This window comes from Barbus barbus (genome assembly GCF_936440315.1).
Source record: "Barbus barbus genome assembly, chromosome: 2".
Lineage (NCBI taxonomy): Eukaryota > Metazoa > Chordata > Actinopteri > Cypriniformes > Cyprinidae > Barbus > Barbus barbus.
This window is the reverse complement of record NC_136730.1, coordinates 42,021,232-42,040,117: the sequence shown is the minus strand read 5'-3', so window position 1 is coordinate 42,040,117 and position 18,886 is coordinate 42,021,232. Positions and strand designations below refer to the sequence as shown.

General features: G+C 37.9%; 1 protein-coding gene across 1 annotated transcript; it reads right to left on the bottom strand.

Moving 5' to 3' along the window:
* Window positions 1-2,300: 2,300 nt before the first annotated feature.
* Window positions 2,301-15,761, bottom strand: LOC306881948 (zinc finger protein 821-like; the record flags this gene model as incomplete). The annotated part of the gene is made up of 6 exons (XM_079436338.1): window positions 2,301-3,078; window positions 3,162-3,325; window positions 4,202-4,300; window positions 6,649-6,761; window positions 6,960-7,091; window positions 15,722-15,761. The coding sequence occupies 6 exons, from the start codon at window positions 15,759-15,761 to the stop codon at window positions 2,301-2,303; spliced, it is 1,326 nt and encodes a 441-aa protein (XP_079292464.1).
* Between the last annotated feature and the right edge of the window lie 3,125 nt (window positions 15,762-18,886).

The following is an 18,886-nucleotide window of genomic DNA, read 5'->3' as shown; positions in this document are numbered from 1 at the left end:
TGCTGTCTTCGTTTCCATCGTGGTCTAAAATACCGAGAAGATTAGGCAAATTGTCTGGCGACGTAGGTCTCAATACAAAGTACGCACATTTCGGACTTTGCAAGTTCGACTCTGGATCGTGAACTCCCGGTGACGGGACGATGCAAGTCCAGTAATTCTGCAAAGAGCAGCGTACTTGATAACATCAGTCAGCTCACCTTGGCTTCTACAATTTTCCTCACTGTATTTACAATAAGATGAAATATGATATCAAATACCACTGCCTCTTTTCGGTTTCATTTAAACATATTAATAGCTGCAGAAATGTAGTTCAGAGAAGTTACATACATTACAATGAAACGAAATATTATATCAAATAGTATTGCCTCTCTTAAATTTTATTTTAACATATTAATAGATTAATAGAATAAAGACCAAAGATTACCTGTTAGATTTAACCAAAACGAATTACATCTGACATTTAACCACTTCAGAGCCAGCGGCAAATGTCAGACAGACAGGCTGCGCTCGTCGGAAAATATGAGCACTGAGCGCCCGCTGATCGCGCGAAATTGGCGAAGCACATTTTCAAATAGGCGCTGTCTTTATAAATAAACCGCAGATTTGAGTTTTAAACAACTACATTCTCGGCTGAAATACTTTTAAAACTGCATTTCATGACACAATAACGGTAATATTTAAAAAAATAATGCAAATATGGTGGTTGAAATGCAATGCTGCGTGAACTCAACCAATCAGCATGCTCAGTGCCCAAGTCCCGCCCCCGAAAGTTCCGGACCTTTGAAAAAGTACTACCTTACGAGCAGGGACTTTCTGAGGGGCAAAATTTTACCCCAAACTTTTAGATCCTGGTTCCTGCGGTGGAAACACACCGAGTACCCGCCCAAAATCCCTAGTTCCTGGGGAAAGTTCCTGCGGTGGAAAAGGGGCTTTAGATTTCAGCATTTGGGTCAGCGGCACTCAACCAGCATTTAAATAGTGTTGTCGTTTCGGCGAACATGTAGGGCAATGATTATACCAGGGGTGTCCAATCCTGCTCTAGGACGGCCAACATCATGGAGAGTTTATCTCCAATCTACTCCAACACACCTGCCTGGGGGTTTCAAGTAACCCTGAATACCATGATTAGATGGTTAAGGGGTGAACTCTGGAGGATGAACCCTCCAGGAGCAGGACTAGAGGACTACACCCCTGTACAAGAGTATGTGTTGGCATAGGGAACATGGAGTCAGTGTGTGGACCTGCACAGCCCCTGTGGCTCCGGTCGAGGCCACAGGTGTGACTAGGCCATGCAAAGATCCCAAGGTGAGGTAGTTTGTTCTGTGAGTATGAGCTAGTAGTGACCCAATCTTGGGTTCTGGGAGGTGAGCCGTAGTTGCAGGTAAACTCCAACCTTTTAGACTGGCAAATTTGAACAGTAGGCTGAGTGTGGCTACACGTCTCACTCCTCTCACTGTAGGTCCGTGTGCAAACAGGGAACCTCCTTCTGGAAGCATCTCACTGCTCTGAAGAAAGACGGCTAAAAGTCTGAGCCTTGAAAACAAAGTAGATTAGTCTCCTAAAACATGCTTACTGAGAGGATTTGCAATTCAGTTCAAAAGTTCAGTTAATTATGTAATATGTTACAGAAATCCATAAAGGGTTGTTCACACTGACAGCAATTAAGTCATTGGAGCTTGGCAAGTCGGCGTGGTCTTGGTCACTAGTAGGTGTTCCTGATAGTGATTGTGGGACTCTGGTTTCCTCTTCTGACTACCAGATGGGAACATTATCTGCATGATGCCTACTCTTCGTTTGATTTTTCACTGAGATCGTGGTTAAAGGGATGAGGCCCCCTATAGGGGTTCTTTGCCAAGCTTTAGTTTTCAGGAGATTGATTTCTTCTTGCGGTTGACTACTATAATCCGCCACCCTTAGGGGTTCGAAACAATTGCCTTGTCTATCCTGTAGAACCAATTCTGTACTCAACTACAATATCCAAGTGTATCAGTCAGCGGAACATGTGAGCTTTGTTGTCTACACTCCCACTGGTAGTCACCATGTGTGTTGCTGCCTGTCTGCATCAAGTTGCACAACATTGTTGCATTGCAACTCATGGTCTTTCGTGTTGCCTGAAATCTGTCTTTGAAAATGAAAGACATCTGGTGCCTATGACACTGCAAATCGCTGTCAGGGTGAGCACCTCCTTGAAACTGCAAGACCATAACCTTCTCATCACAACTATGGTCAAGATAGTTATTCTTTAAGAATGGCAAATTCTTCTCAAATGTTGGGCAGAGAGGTGTTTGGAGCTGTGCTTGTTAGGGAAGCTTCATAAACAGTCCATTGTCCATGGAAGGGACGGACATGGGAAAGGAAAACTGGAATAGACTCATATCAGCAGTGAGCGCAGCCATTGCGGCAGGATCATGCTCGATCTGGTTTCTCAGCGATGGGTCGATCTTCTCCAAGCGCCGTTTTAGCCTCTTGGCCTCCCTCTCACGGATTAGTCTTGCCTGCCTCTTCTCGGGCGTCTCGTTGGCCCGCTTGAGTCGCATGGCCTCCCGGTCTCGCTGCAGACGACGTGCCCGCTGTTCGTCCGTCTCCTGCATCCTTTGCAGACGCTTTGCCTCACGGTCTCGTAAGCGGCGCATCTCCCGCTCCTCTGATGACTCACATGCCCGCTTGGTCTTCTTGGCCGTTCGTTCCCGTTCAAGCCGGTGCATCCGCACCGCTACAGGTTCGTTCTTCCTACGGATCGCCCATTTCCTCATGGACGGCGACTGGGCATCCACAAGCTGCTGGTAGGCTATGCAGCTGTTGCAGACCAACAAAACCCCAGCCGGGTACACGGGCATAGGGTTCATAAGGTCTGGAAGAGGCGGAAGTCCCATGCTTGAAGGACTGAGGCTGTCAGAGAGTGAGGGAAGAGGAGGTGCAGAAGGGAGAAGACCATCTGGCAATGAGGTCAGTCCAGGACCAGGATTTGTGTTTGGGTTAGTCATAGTGCTTCTGGGTAAAGAGTTGGACATGGCACAGGCCTCACCCTCACTGTTGATCTCTATACTGCTTGTGTCGAGGAACTCCTTCAGCTTTTCTCTACAATTTCAGACCAGTAAACGGTTAGAAACAACAATGAAGCACAGCATCCTAGTAAATCATGTCTTGAGTAAAGAACTGACCTGTTGAAGTTGTTGGTGTCTGTGAAGCGAGCACCACATACTGCACAGTTGGACAGTCGGTCCTCTGAATGGATGAGAAGATGGCGACCAAGAGAGCCTGGAGAACTGAGAGCTCTTCCACAAACAGGACAGATATAACTCTTACTGCCACCCACAGCTGTGTGCTGATCAAAGTAAATAAGATTTCATACATTAATTCTTCTCAAATGAAGAGACTTAAAGGAACAGTCAAAAAATTTAAATGGTAATTTTTCACTTTTGTTGTTCCAAATCCATTTGGCTTTCTATCTTCCAGACGATTTTAAATAATGTACTGGTCATTGTTTCCAAGCAATTACAATAGGGACTAGAGATTAAGCTTCCAAAAGGGTGAAAAGTAAACAATATCTGATAAGTCTCCATTCATTATAAATGGTTTGAAAAGAGCAATTAGTACATCATTCATCATTTCCATGCATGGAAGAAAGAAAGTATTACAGGTTTGGAACGGCATACGATTGAGTGAATGACTAAAGAATTTTCATTTTAACTTGGAATATATTAAGCAACTTTTGCATAGATTTTTACCCTGTTTCCAGTATGGAGCTGAAAATCAGAGCAAGTCTGCCAATTTTGGGGAGCCACAGACATATTTCACAGAAATTCATGTAGTGTACGATCGACATAGACTGACATTTTTTATTTTTTTTGCTTCAAATTTGGATTCCATCCAGTCCGAGGATATAAAACATGTTGTGAGCCGATTTTAGTACACATACAATTTTCATGTGTCACTGCTGCTTGAGTTTGTTGTGTTCAGAATGACTTTAAAGTCCGTTAGTGTGTGATCTCCAGTTGTTTAGTGTATGATGCCTAGCCTTTGTTACAGTTTACAAAGTCAGCAACTATATGTCGCCTATTGTTTTAGTCATATTGTGTATCCAACCTTTAGTTGTGCTTCACAATCTGCACATAATTGACGAGATCTGAATGTAGTTTGAGTGATGCAGGTGCAAAAAGAGTCTAAAAGATAGGATAGGCTTAGGTAGTGGTGTCCTCACCTGGTAGACGTGTGCGATGAGCTGATCTGGGCTACTGAACTCCAGGGAACAAAGAGGACATGCAAAACTGCCCCCCTGGTCTGTCCCCTCCTCGTTCTCCTAACAGACATAATGCACCAACAAACAGTTAAAACGATGAGTAACAAGGCTGTTACTCATGTAATGAAATGTAGTGTAATATTTTTGTATATAGTATGATTGCACACAAGTGACTGTTCCCTGAAACTGCTAATGACTGTTGCTGTGGATGCGGCACTGGTGTGGTATGGCAGACAAATGAACGCATAAGCCCTCGTGACTCATTCCAACTGTCGTGTCAACTGGGTTGCTATAGAGCCATGAGTCACCCTACAAAAATATCTAATTGACCCTTAAAGATGCCAGCAATTTTTTGTCATGCTTTCACCTTAGAATTGTATTGTCACACAGACTTGTAAATAAAACGACAATCATGTACAGTGGCCTTTAAAAATTCCACATGCTTAATTTATTCAATTATCAATTCAGAATGGAAATCTGCTACAAACAGGCTTTTAATTAATCATTGGAGTAGCTTAATAAACACTGGAGTAGCTCAAAATATATATATAGTGCCCTCCATAAGTATTGGAACAGTAAAGACAAAATTGCTCTGTTGGCTGTGGAGTCAAGACATTTGCAAATATGATTAAAAGATGAATATGAGACAAAAACTACAGAATGTCACATTTTATTATTAACCGTTTCAACACGTATATGTTTTACCAAATAAAAAAAACAGCACTTTTAGAGTTCATCCCACTCATTGATGTGAGCATAAGTATTGGGACAGTTGAACATAAGGCAGATATAAAAGATTAAAAGCTATTATTTAGTTGCAGATCCCTTGCACACAATCACAGCAGTGAGTCTGTGACCCATAGACATCACCAGACTCTTGGTCTCATCCTTTGAAATACTTTTCCCAGCCTTTAATGCAGCCAATCCCAATTGTTGCTTGTTTCTGGGAGTTTCTGCCTTTACTCTCCTCTCCAGCTGGTGAAATTCATGTTCAATCAGATTTAAATCTGGAGATTGACTTGGGCAATCTAAGACTTTCCATTTCTTTGCTCTTATAAATTCCTTGACTGAACTGGCAGGGTGTTTTGGGTCATTGTCCTGATGCAATATGAAGCACTTCCCAATGAATCTGGTGGCATTTTCTTGAATATTGGTAGGCAAGATGGTTTTGTACCCTTCCAAATTCATTCTGCTACTGTCATCATACATTAAGTCATCAGTAAAGTTGAGAGGGCCTGTTCCAGAGACAGCCATGCATGCCCATGCCATGACTCCACCTCCACCATGCTTTACAGATGAGGCTGTATGCTTGGGATCATTGCAGTTCCCTTTTTTTCTCCAGATTTTTGCTTTCCCATCACTTAGATAAAAGTTAATTTTTGTCTCATCGGTCCATAAACACAGTTCCAAAACTTTTCTGGCTCACCTTTGTGCTTTTTTGCAAACTCTAATCTTGCCTTTCTATTTTTGGTGCTGGTATATATATATATTAATATGAAAAGATACAGACTACAGGGTGTGCCGTAGTATTTGTGTGTGCAATCGAAGAGCACGCACGCGTTACGAGCACAGTACAAGGAAAATTTGTTTTTACTGACATATGGCCTGACAACATCTCAATTTTGGCAGCTATGATATAATATCCGATGATAGCTTGTTCCAAGCTCTCATCTCAATCCAGGGACCCACTTTATATTAAGTGGCCTTAAATACTAGGCCTATGTACTTGCATCAAAAAATAGGTACATTGTACTTATTGTGGTCATTGTATTGCAAAACACTTTTGCTGCTATTGAGGTGGGATACGGGTGACAGGTTTGGTGGTATGGGTAGGTTTAAGGGTGGGTTAGGGAGTTAGGGATGGGTCAACAGTGTAATTATAAATGTAATTACAGAAATTCAGTACAGATGTAATTATACGCAAGTATTTTTTAAAATGTAAGTACAATGTACAAACATTTATGCATACAATAAGTGCATTGTATCAAATGATTAATTTAAATGTAAGTACATGGTAGTTAAGGCCACTTAATATAAAGTGCGACTGAAAAAAAAATTTGTACTTTACATTATAAATATTTTATGCGTTGATGAATGGACCACAATCACAAGAAAAGCATGCAAAGCTGGTAAAAGCAAATCGCCCAAAATATTGTGAAAAACGAGTCCACAAAATACTAAAATATGGGGAATGTTTTAATGTAATTTGAAACATTTTTCAATCTGTTTGTGAATAATTCAAATTAAAGAACTGGTCAATGCTGATTTTTTTTTTTTTTGCAAGTAATTTTTCAGTAAAAAAACTGAGTTGCCTGAGCATTGTCTGTTGTCATGCAAATCATGATAACAGAAGAATGCATGATAATCACTCAACCATCTACTTCTTACACTAAACCTCCATCACTCACCTCCTTGACGTCATCATGTAGTATGGGGCAGTGGCTGCTCTTATTGCTCGTCATGCTGTCATCAGCAGAGGCATTTGAGGAGTCGTCTTTATCAAAATCACTATCTCCGTCGTCTGGCAGCATAGGGGAAAAAAGTTAGTTCATAATATTATCAATGGCTCCATCACAGGTCACCTTGCTTTTGTCTCAACACTGCAATCACAAAACAATCACAGCTGTCGTCCTTTTTTTTATGTGCAGTAAGCAAATGCATAAATAATTTCACAGACAGACATGCAGTCGCGAGTTGCCTCTGAAGCTGTGTGTCTCACCACTTGTGCTGTCTTGCTCTTCAGGTTCCTGCGAGTTGTTGCTATGGCATTCCCCGTCCTCAATGAAGTCATCTCTAGCATCCATCTCAAAAGTGTGCTGCGGGCCGGACAACCCAGTCGTGTGAAAAGGCCCTGTGAGTGAAACGACATGGTCACTGAGAATGCCACTATATTTCAAACTAGTTTTTAAGGGCTTTACTGCTTTGGTTGCTAGAGCATTGCTATGTGGTTTCTAGGGTATTTTGAGAGTTTCTGTGCATTTCTGGGTGATTTGCTAGGTTGGCCCAACTCAGGTTGCTTCTTAAATATAAGATTTTCTGTTGTTTTGTCGTCAAATATACAGATACGATTTGAGGCATCATTCATGACTGTTATTACTTTCTGCTTTTTCAACCAAAAATTACAATTATTTTATGTTGTTCTAAAACTGTGGAACACAAAAGAATCAGTATTTTTTTGCATTATACATTAAAATTCAGTGGGGGGGGGGGGCAGTATTGTTTAGACCCCAATGTTCTTCAAAATATCCCTTTTTTTGTGGCTTGCATGAGCAGTGTTGGGGAAAGTTACTTTTAAAAGTAATGCATTACAATATTGCGTTACTCCCTAAAAAAGTAACTAATTACGTTACTTAGTTACTTTTTATGGAAAGTAATGCGTTACGTTACTTTTGCGTTACTTTTTAAATATGAGCAGGGCTTGATTGTTTTTAATACAAGAAATTACATTAATACAAATGTAAAAGCCCTGTATCTTGTGAAGGAAAAGTAAATTCACGTCTGTAAAGTAAAACTCAGGATAAGAAGGTTTAACACTCTTCGGCAATAAAAAAAACAATGAAGTACAATTGTTAGTTTATCTAAAGTCCTGTTTGCTTATTAGTATGGTTGAACTGGATCATCAAAGGTCAGCAGCAAAGACATTGGTTAATAAAATGGGATTAGATACATTTGTGTTGTTTAACATTTAATTATTGCAGTTTGCGTCATATTCTGAGTTTGCATTTTACTGTTTTAATTCATTTTGATGAATACTAAATCTGTTTTTAACGAGTGGGATGAATTCATGCACATTCACATTTAGATCTAAAGTAACAGCATGCTCGCACAGCGCACTGTCAGTCAATAAATGGGGAAAAAGTAACGGAGTGTCTATTTACACTAAGTGCAAATAGCCCATCTTGTTGGCAAAGGCTATTTACAGTAAGTCCGCCCACTAACGTGTGATTGGGTTAGTCAACAATAAAAAAAGAAATTAGTTCAACATCAGTTTCAGTGGTGTAGAGGGTAAGGTGTATGCTTTTTGATGCTATCGACCTGAGTTCGAGCCCACCTTTTGCCAAACATTATTTTCTCCCTTTTCAAATCTCATATCGCATCAGAAAGGCATTTATTTTCAATTTCAAAGTTGAAAATAAAGTATCGGGTAGGGTTAGGGTAGGTGTAGGGAGGGCTTTATTGTCCCAATAAGGTGGCATCCATTTAATAAATTTGAATTAAAATTATAATTTACACTCAGTACGTTATTATTGCGTATGTTTTATAATGTACTACAATACTGAGGTGCAGATAATTGCCACTATTTGCAATAAGTAGTATAAATAGCAGAAAATCTTGCTATTTTAACATAGTGTAAATAGAATCTATAGCTATTTGCACTTAGTGTAAATAGCATATCGTTACAAAATATTGCTATTTTCACTTGGTGTAAATAGAATCCATCGCTATTTGCACTTAGTGTAAATAGCATCTGTCACTAAAAAAATATGCTATTTGCACTTGGTGTAAATAGCGTCTATAGTGCAAATAGCCGTTGCCAAAAAGTAACTCAGATATTTTCTTGTAAATTAAAAAGTAATGCGTTACTTTACTAGTTACTTGAAAAAAGTAATATTATTACGTAACTCGCGTTACTTGTAATGCGTTACCCCCAACACTGTGCATGAGTGATCCATTCATATTGTAAAATATAATTTAGGCCAAACTGCTAGAGGGAGCTAGGCCAAAAGGTGGCTACAAGAAATGCCTGTATTCTCACAACTAATTCTAAATCTGAACTGTGGTTGTTTCTATGAAGAAGAAAAAAATAGTAACACTTTCTATGAAGGCTGTATTTCTAATGCATTATGAAGGTATTCATACAGCCTTATGTATGATCTCATAAACAGTTAATTCTTAATTATTTGTGGTTATAATAATTAAGATGACTTATAACACAATGAACACATTATATCCACTTAAGTAATGTATTATAAGTCTCACATAGAAAGTCTTGTAAACATCCAAAGTCTTTATAATGTGGTCATAATGTATAAGTGGTATTTGTCTGCTATAAATAAATAGAAATGGAATCATCTTTAAACAGCCATGAATGGATTATATGACAAAATTTGCTTTAAGCATTTTTATTATAATGGCATGAAAACCACACAACTTTCTTTAAGATGTAAATGAGTTACCAGTGCATGATCTTAAACTAATGCACTCAGAAAATTTGTATTATATTATATTTTTTTATACCCTTATAATGCATTATCAATACAGGCTTCATAGGAAAGTGTCACCAAAAAGACTCCTAGATGTACATCAAAAAGCCCGAATATGAATAATTCTCACTTAAATTTTGAATTTCAAAGAAAAGACGGACCGCATCAACAACAGAGGCCAGAGCTGCGGTGGTGTTGTGTGATCAGAACAATAGTTGATGCTGCATTAACACATTACAAACACGCACACTCCACCTCACGCTCACCAACCCCCACGTTACACGCTCAACATACACTGCAGTCCCAGAGGAAACAGCCTGCATCTCCTGCGCGCCGAGTCCGTGCCTCTAATGTGAGAATCATCTCCTCCAGAAGCACTCCATACGCCCACACGGAGAAGCTTTTCCCTCTGCATGCATCCCATTTGCCGCCATCCACCAAACACCTTCTGCGAAGCTGCTTTAATCAGTAACATGAATGGCAACCAGCATACGAATAAAACCAGGTTTTATGCTTTCAAGTGCCAGTGCAACACGATACAGTGTTCTGGAAGGCTGATGAGGTGTTGCTATTTTTTGACCTGTTTTATCGTTTGTCAGGCAAAAATTGAGGAGTCTGATCTCTCATAAATGTAACACCTAATTTGGCATATAGACCTTTTGATAATACTGTTTCCAGGTCCAAATCTCTATTCCATTTCAACAGCCGTTTATATTATTGTAAGCTAAACTCCTCAAAAACTCAATGTTTGAATGATTCAGAAAAGATGAATCACTCTCTGGTCAATTTTGATATGGAGATCAAGGTTAGAATCATGATTTATGGGTATTACTACAGAACGCAGTGAGTGTACATTAGTAGTGGTGAAAATAGGTTGTTTCATTAAGACTTGACATTGATTTTCTAAACCAGCGGTACAATATTTGCCGACACTTCAAAACTTGCTGCAATATGATTACATTTGAATAACATTCAGGAGCCTGCGACTGATATATTGATATTATGTACCTATTTTACACAACCGGCTACAATTTAATTGAACTCCTGTATCTAACTGGGACATCAACAACAACAAAAAAAATCAATCCACACAAGATCATCAATCGTCTGACGACAGCTCTTCATTGGCTTGAACAATGACAAGTCTTTCAGTCTTCTATGCTCTTGTATCCCTATTAGGACACGGACAACAAAATAAGGTACTCCAATTGTTCAAAAAATACATTTACTGAAAAAGAAATGTTTTTTATGCATTTATTTTTATTGTATTTGTTTATTTGGATCTATTCTACCACTTCAGCCTACTATCAAGAAGGCTGATAGAATATCAAGAAGGATAGAAGGCTTCATAATATCAAGAATAACTCTTAACTTTCCTCTACCTGTTCAATAGGCACACTCTTTACAGACAAATTTAATTGTGGTTTAAAATTAGATCCAAACACAATACTTTTGGTTTTTGTCAAATTTAAAACCATATTATTCCGTACTCACTTTACCACTAATTGTAACTCCTCATCTAAATCAGCAGATCATTTTTCAATTGATGTTGCTGGTAGATATAATGTTGTATCATCTGCATACATAACTGCCCTTGCACGCTTTAAAACCAAAGGAAGATCATTGGTAAAAATAGAGAATAACAATGGTCCTAGACAACTTCCTTGAGGCACACCACATTGCAACTCTTTCACTTCCGAATAACTTCCATTATAAAATACACATTGCCTCCTATTAGTCAGATAACTTTTAAACCAATGCACAGTTTAAGTAAATTTATAACATTTCAAATTTTCAAGCAATAATTTATGATCCAGTACATCAAAAGCGGAGCTAAAATCCAACAATACCGTTCCTACTAAATTACTATCATCAATCTGTACTAAACAATCATCAGTTATCTGTGTTAATGCTGTTCCTGTTGAATGTCCTACTCGATATGCACGCTGAAAATCAGAGCATAAACTATTTTGCTTAATTTAAAACTCAGTGCTGCATTTTTCTGTAAAGGAATGACCTTTGCTTCTTTCCAAGCTAAAGGGAAAATCCCTTTTTTAATACTGATCTTAAAAATGTGGCAAACTGGTTCCGCCAAACAACTGGCTGCTAATTTTACAAGGCGACCATCTAAGTTATCCATTCCCGATGGTCTATCTATATTTATAAAAAGAAAATTTTTAATTTCATCCAATTTCCTCAAGCTAACTTAAGGAAGCCATAGGCCTACTTTGATTTCTCATTGCTATAATTTTTAACTTTTGATGCTAGATATGTGATTAATTTATCATAAAGATAGACTATCTCTCTGCTCTCAATTCTGGCATAAGCTCTTTCCTCCTTAATAAACGCACATGTTCCGGGAAATCTTCATTCAAGTATATATTTGTTGCTTTGAGGTATTTTGCTCTCTCCAGCACTACTTCTTTGTCTTTATACTTATGAAATTTAACCACAATAGGTCTAAAATTGCATTGCATAGTCATTTGATCAATGCATCGATTTTATTTTTTTCTAAAATCCTTAAAGGGATAGTTGACCCAAAAATGAATGTCATCGTGTACTCGGCACCCTCTGTGACTTTCTTCTAAACACAAACTAAAGATATTTTGAAGAATGTTGGTAACCAGACAATTCTAATGACCATTAATTTCCATTGTAAACTCCTAAAAATAAAGGTTCTTTTTTTTGCCATCGATAGTTCAATGAAGAGCCTTTAACATCCATGCACTCTTAAATATAAGGCTTCCAAAGGATGTTTTTGCAGCAATGCCATAGAAGAACCATGTTGGGTTCCACAAAGAACATTTCAGTGAACAGTTCTTTTTGGAATGCTAATAAAACACCTTTTAGCTTTAAGAGTGGAATCTTTCCATTCCACAAAAGGTTCTCTTTAATGGGAAAAGGTTCTTTATAACCAAAAGCAGTTCTTTTATGGCATCGCTGTGAAAGCTCTTTTTTGGAACCGCTGTTTTTATGAGTATATGTACAAAAATAATCTGAGACATTGCTCAAAGGAAGAAAGAATCGAACGACATGAAGGCGAGTAAATAATGACCACATTTTCATTTTTGGATGAACTATCCCATAACTCTATATATGCAATAGTAGTGATGTTTGCCCCTGATCAAGGTAGCTGATAAACTATGAGACCAAGTTCAAAGTGGACTACAATCTGATTTTATACTTTAATTGATAGAACTTCAGCAAGCTTTAGTCTACATTTGAGCTCAGACCGTTTCAGGAATTCCCATCTGAAAAACAACAGCCGACGGATGTAATATTTTACATCCAGTACTAATCACCAAAGGTTGTCAAGAGTTTGCACCCCATACTTTCCCAGCATCCTCAAGATGGTTTCAAAGGGTGTTTGGGAGCATCTACAAGGACAGAAGACTTGCATGAGGGATATCAGCGTTTAACTATTAACGGATACAACAGAGCGGCTCCACGGCAGTCAGCCGGTGATTGATGCAAGAGCGTTTCCCATCCCCCACTGCCAGTTCTGTCTGTACATCTGTCTCTCCACCCTCCCTCCGTCTTCTCCTCGCTCCCCCCTCTGTGTGCCACTGTGATGTTATCTCAGAGTCTGTGTGTCTGTAGGCAGGAGGTGACGCAGTGTCTGTCTGAATCCAGACAAAGAGACAAACTCCTCAGCCAACAGACACGAGAGAAACACTCAAGTCATTGGAGGGGGGTGGGTGGGAACAAAACAGACAAAAAGAGACAAAACTTAACTCAGATGCCAAACAATGAGAGCACTCCAGAATTCAAACCATCCCACAGCCTTTACAAAACCACCAACCCAACAGAAAACGGTACAAATCCTGAGAACGGGCAGGGGACGGGCCCTAGCATGCTGTCTGGATTGGTGGGCTGGAAGAATAATCATACACAGCCATCAGATAAACCCAGACGAGCAATTCAGGCCTCACTTTGCCAAATTGACAAAAGCCAGGCATGATGGAAGAACAAGATCCCATAGAGTAACATTTCCCATAGTGCGCCCCACTGTGTCTGCTAGAGTCCCTATTTAATAATAATTTAAGAATTGATTGAGTAACATTTTAGTGCCGTCAAACGATTCATCTCGATTAATCACATCCAAAATAAAAGTGTGTACTGTGTATATTTATTACGTATATATAAACACACACACATGCAGTATATATTTTGAAAATATTTAGATGTATTTACATTCATTTTATATAAATATCTTTAATATATAAACAACACATTTTTCTTAAATAAATAAATGCATGCATGCGTGTGTATTTATATATGCAAAATAAATATAAACGGTACACTCATATGTTAAAACTTATTTTGGATGCCATGAATCATTATAACATTTACAGTAATGTCTTTCCCGTCCATCGGCTCTGAAAATCTTTCAATCATAAATATGAGACACACAGTAGATATTGGAAACTATACTAAAAAAATGGTGTAGGATTTACTTTGAAACTATTTTTCCTAGTTAATTTCACAAAATATTACAAAAGAAACCGCAAGACATTCTTTTCTTTTACAGTGTAGTGTGTGTATATATGATCACATGTTATATATATATATATATATATATATATATATATATATATATATATATATATATATATATATATATATATATATATATATATATATATATATATATATATATATATATATATAACTTTCTTTGATCTTCAGTCATGTGACACCTTAATAAATTATCAGTTTTATACACTGCAAATTGCTAAAAAACAAGCATAATCTTTCAATAACACTGTCTGCATCGTAGCCAACTCACAACCTTTCAAGACATCTCTGGAAATTGTGTAAATCAACCTAAATATAAGATTATTGTTGACCGTCGCATTGCATTATATTATGGGGTATGTGTCCCCCAATAAAGAGAGAATCACATAGAGGAATATTTATAATGAATGACTTCTATCTCTTACATTTAAATGTTTTATTTCGTGCATTACTACAAAAGATATGAGTCACCATCTTTATGTTCCCAATGATGAAAACAAGTGGGAAAAAAAAAAAACAGAAGTAGGGAAAAAGCAATATTTTTTGCACACACACAAAGATAGATAGACAGATAGATAAGCAAGCCAACTAGGAATTATTGTCTATTCAGAGTCAGACAATTAATAAATTGTCTATTCTCTATAACAGAATTCAGGTTATCAAACATAGATGTGCGGTAGTTCTTGTGTCCAGTAAAAGAGGACAGGCTTCATGCAGACTGTTGCAATAGTTTGCAGGAGGTGGTTTATATATAAAGTAGTGCTGGGCAACGATTAATCTCATCCAAAATAAAAGTTTTTGTCAACATATTACATGTGTGTGTTCTGCTTCTGTGTATATTTATTATGTATATAAAGACACACACATACAGCATATATTTAGAAAATATTTATATGCATTTACATGCATATATTTATAATTTGTTTTATATATATAACATATTTTCCTTAAAAATATACATGCATAATTATACACAGTACACACATATGAAAACTTTTATTTTGGAAGTGATTAATCGCGATTATTCGTTGCCCAGCACTAATTTAAAGACCATTATGTATGCCTTATGTAGGGTTTCAGTCTCTTCGCGAGAATATGTGACCCTGGAGCACAAAAGCAGACTGCACAGGGTATATTTGTAGCAATAGCCATAAATACATTGCATGGGTCAAAATTATCGTTTTTTCTTTTATGCCAAAAATCATTAGCATATGAAGTAAAGATCATGTTCCATGAAGATATTTAGTAAATTTCCTACCGTAATTCGTGTGTTTAGTAATATGCATTGCCAAGGACTTCATTTGAACAACTTTAAAAGGTGATTTTCTCAATATTTTGATGTTTTTGCACCCTCAGATTCCAGATTTTCAAATAGCGCATCTCAGCCAAATATTGTCCTGTCCTAACAAACCATACATCAATGGAAAGATTATTTGTGTATTCATGTATTTGACCCTCGTGACTGGTTTTGTGGTCCAGGGTCCCTTATCACAGTGACATTATCAGAAGTGAGTGATTGAGGATTCAGTTCCAAGGGTTCAAGAAGCCTATATAATCTTGAGTATATCCTCTAGATTAGGTTTTAAAGCAGCTGATATCGTGGATATATAGTGATGAGAGTTTGTGGACGCCTGGCCTCTGGCTTCAGTAAAATGCGGATGTAAGACTGAACGAAAGCAAACAACTCAATGCCACACTGTATCACCTCCAGGAGACGAACTAGTAAATGAAAAGTGTTTACAATACCTGGGATACCTACAATTGACTTTGAAAGGGTTGGTCTGTTTGCGTCTTGACATATTATCCCCCTCCCGGATGAAAGAAAGTCGAATCTCTTCTTTGATCCGACTGATGTGGAGATGCTTTAGGACAATGCAGATGTATTAAAGCCGAGCTGAGCACCAGACGGCGCGATTAGCTTCATTTGACTAAACAGGCATCTTGGTCTCGGTCGCGATGAGAGCGAGTTCATGTCGATAGAGCTCGGTTTCCAAACATAAGAGACCAGGGAAAGCCTGCGCCACTGTAGCCGGGCAAATGCACTGCAGAGACTCCTCACCTACATGCATTTTCAAGCGATGAGCTGAGAAGAATGACTAATGTTATCATCTCCCTCCCAGGTCCGGCAACGAAACACGTGTGTTCCTGCAGGGGGCGCTCTGCGGCTCAGAAACACGCTTTCCCGTTAACATGCATTGAAATCTCAGGACGTGTTTTGTTCATTTAGAAACATTTATCCACATGGAAACATGGTCATTTATATAATCTAATTTCAAGGGTTTTTACATGATATACAACGGAAAGTAGGTCGCAGCATGTTCTGCAGAAACATGTATAAACACACAATACTTGTGCTGATAGTGAACCTGTGATCGATAGCAGATAATGCAAGTAAAATGCGTTTTAAGGAGCCAAACAGTTTTGTAGGCCTTTAGGGAGCTCAAACTTCGCGCATTTGACCAATTAGCGATCACTTCCCAGTCGTTTTCTCCACCCCTCTTTTAATCACAGTTTTAGCAGAATATCTTTCTAGCAGTTTTTCCATTTCTGTGATTGGAAGCCTGTTTGTTTGTAAAGGAAACAACGAGAGGCATTGTGGGATACACATACGTGGATGTGGAGGACAATATCTATCTATCTATCTATCTATCTATCTATCTATCTATCTATCTATCTATCTATCTATCTATCTATCTATCTATCTATCTATCTATCTATCTATCTATCTATCTATCTATCTATCTATCTATCTATCTATCTATCTATCTATCTGATTCAAATGTAGTTACATGCTTTAGTAATACTAAACTACCATAACCCTTGTGCATCAATAAAAACAGTTACAGAGGTCCATAGTGGACAAAAATGTCCATGTCAAAAAACTCTGGGAGCACAGAGTTTGGTCTCATTTTAAAGAAGACCCATGGCAGATTATCGTTGGAGTAAAAAAAAGTTAAACCAAATAAAAGTTATGGCGGTTTAAGTTTATGAAACAATATTTTATATAAAATATTTATTTTATGAAACATGTTAAACTCTAAACCTGCTAGAAAATCAAAGCTATAAATCTAAACAAGTTGTGTTCCAGATTTGAGGTTGATATCTCAAAAAATTAGCTTTCAGTAAGATTTAGTTTGGGCGCATTTTCCCCATTAGATGCCAGCAAAACTCTGCTGGTGCACACAGTGCTTGGGTTTGTGATTCTCTCTCTCAAATATTACAAGCACACACACACACACACAAACCACACTCTGACATCCATACCAACACACCCACACAATTATAGCTGCATTATTGATCAAACTGGCTCTATAATACGCAGAAACAGAAAACAGGAACAAAGCGAGTCTTTGCTTTATAGACCAAACCTGAAAAAATGGCACCATCTGGTAAAAAATAGTTAAAAAATTAAATGTTGAAGCCTTGCCAACAGAATGAAAGCCTATTAACAAAAAATTGCATCATTTTACAGTTAAACGGCACTGCGATTAAAAATAGTTTTAATGGGTTTCAATGGGGACATTTCTGTTCTTAAGGTCCTGAGAGGAATTATTTTTTACACCTAGTGCAAAATTTATAAAAAAAAAAAAATCAAAAATGTCCAAAAGGTCACACAAGGGGTAATATTAGATGTTGCCTAGTATTCATTAAAATTAAAAGAAAATCAATTTTTTTATGTTACTACTACTCAGTCACCCAAATGCAATAATTAGGGCTATAAAAATATGTTTGGCACTATATAAACATAATATATAAACAGAATGCATTTTGTTACTGTAGGTAAGGCAAACTAATATTGTGAAGAGTACAAGCAATTCTTTATTTGTTTTCTCTTTTAGATTCTGGAGAGGTATATTTTAGGCTTCACCGAGAACAATAAGCTACCTGAAACAATGAGGACAGTGACTGGGCAATTCTAACGTCGTTTTACCTGAAATCTGCAGTCAAGAAAAATAAAAGATGTCCCTGTGAGTAAATTGCAGCTGACTGTTGACACTGACAACTTACTATAAAAAGAATATGCGCAAAACATGAGTCATTTTGCTTTAATGAATAAGAAATGGAAATGGCATCAGATGCTGTTCTAGAAGGACTGATCATTGCGACACTTGTTAGAAACCTCTGTAGTGACAAACTTCACCGGCTGAAGGGCCCCCGGCTCCCTGAAGAGACTCAGAGAAGTGACTCCCAAAGGAAGCGCCTCGACACTGCGCGGGGTGACGTCATCACTGACTGCCACGAGGTGCTGACCGCAGCACGCCTCTTTGAGCGAGTCATCCGCCGAAATGACACGTAGCCTAGCGTTAAAACACAATTATACTCCACGAGAGAAAACGTGCATAGTATCAGAAGTTTCATAGCTTGGGATTTATATAGTGAGGTGACTAGAACCTCTTCTTATTGTGAGCCTGGAGCACAAAATCAGTCATAAGTAGCACGAGTATTTTTTATAGCAATACAACATGCATGGGTCAAAATGATCGATTTTTCTTTTAAGCCATACATCATTAGGATATTAAGTAAAGATCATGTTCCATGAAGATATTTAGTAGATTTCCTACATGCATTGCTAAGAACTTAATTTGCACAACTTTAAAGGCGATTTTCTCAATATTTAGATTTTTGCATCCGCACATTCTAGATTTTCTAATAGTTGTCCTATCCTAAAAAAAGCTTATTTATTCAGCTTTCAGATGATGTATAAATCTCAATTAAAAAAAAGCAGCCTTCTGACTGGTTTTGTGCTCCAGGGTCACATATTACTTTGTACTAAACGACGTCTATGCAAACCATTCGACCACATTTTTAAACTCATATTGTCTTTTTAATGCACAAACAGGGTAATAAATGTTGGCGATGCTTACAGCATCATGCACTCCTATCTAGAGCAGGTCGCACCTTCTTACACCGCATTTGAAGTTCT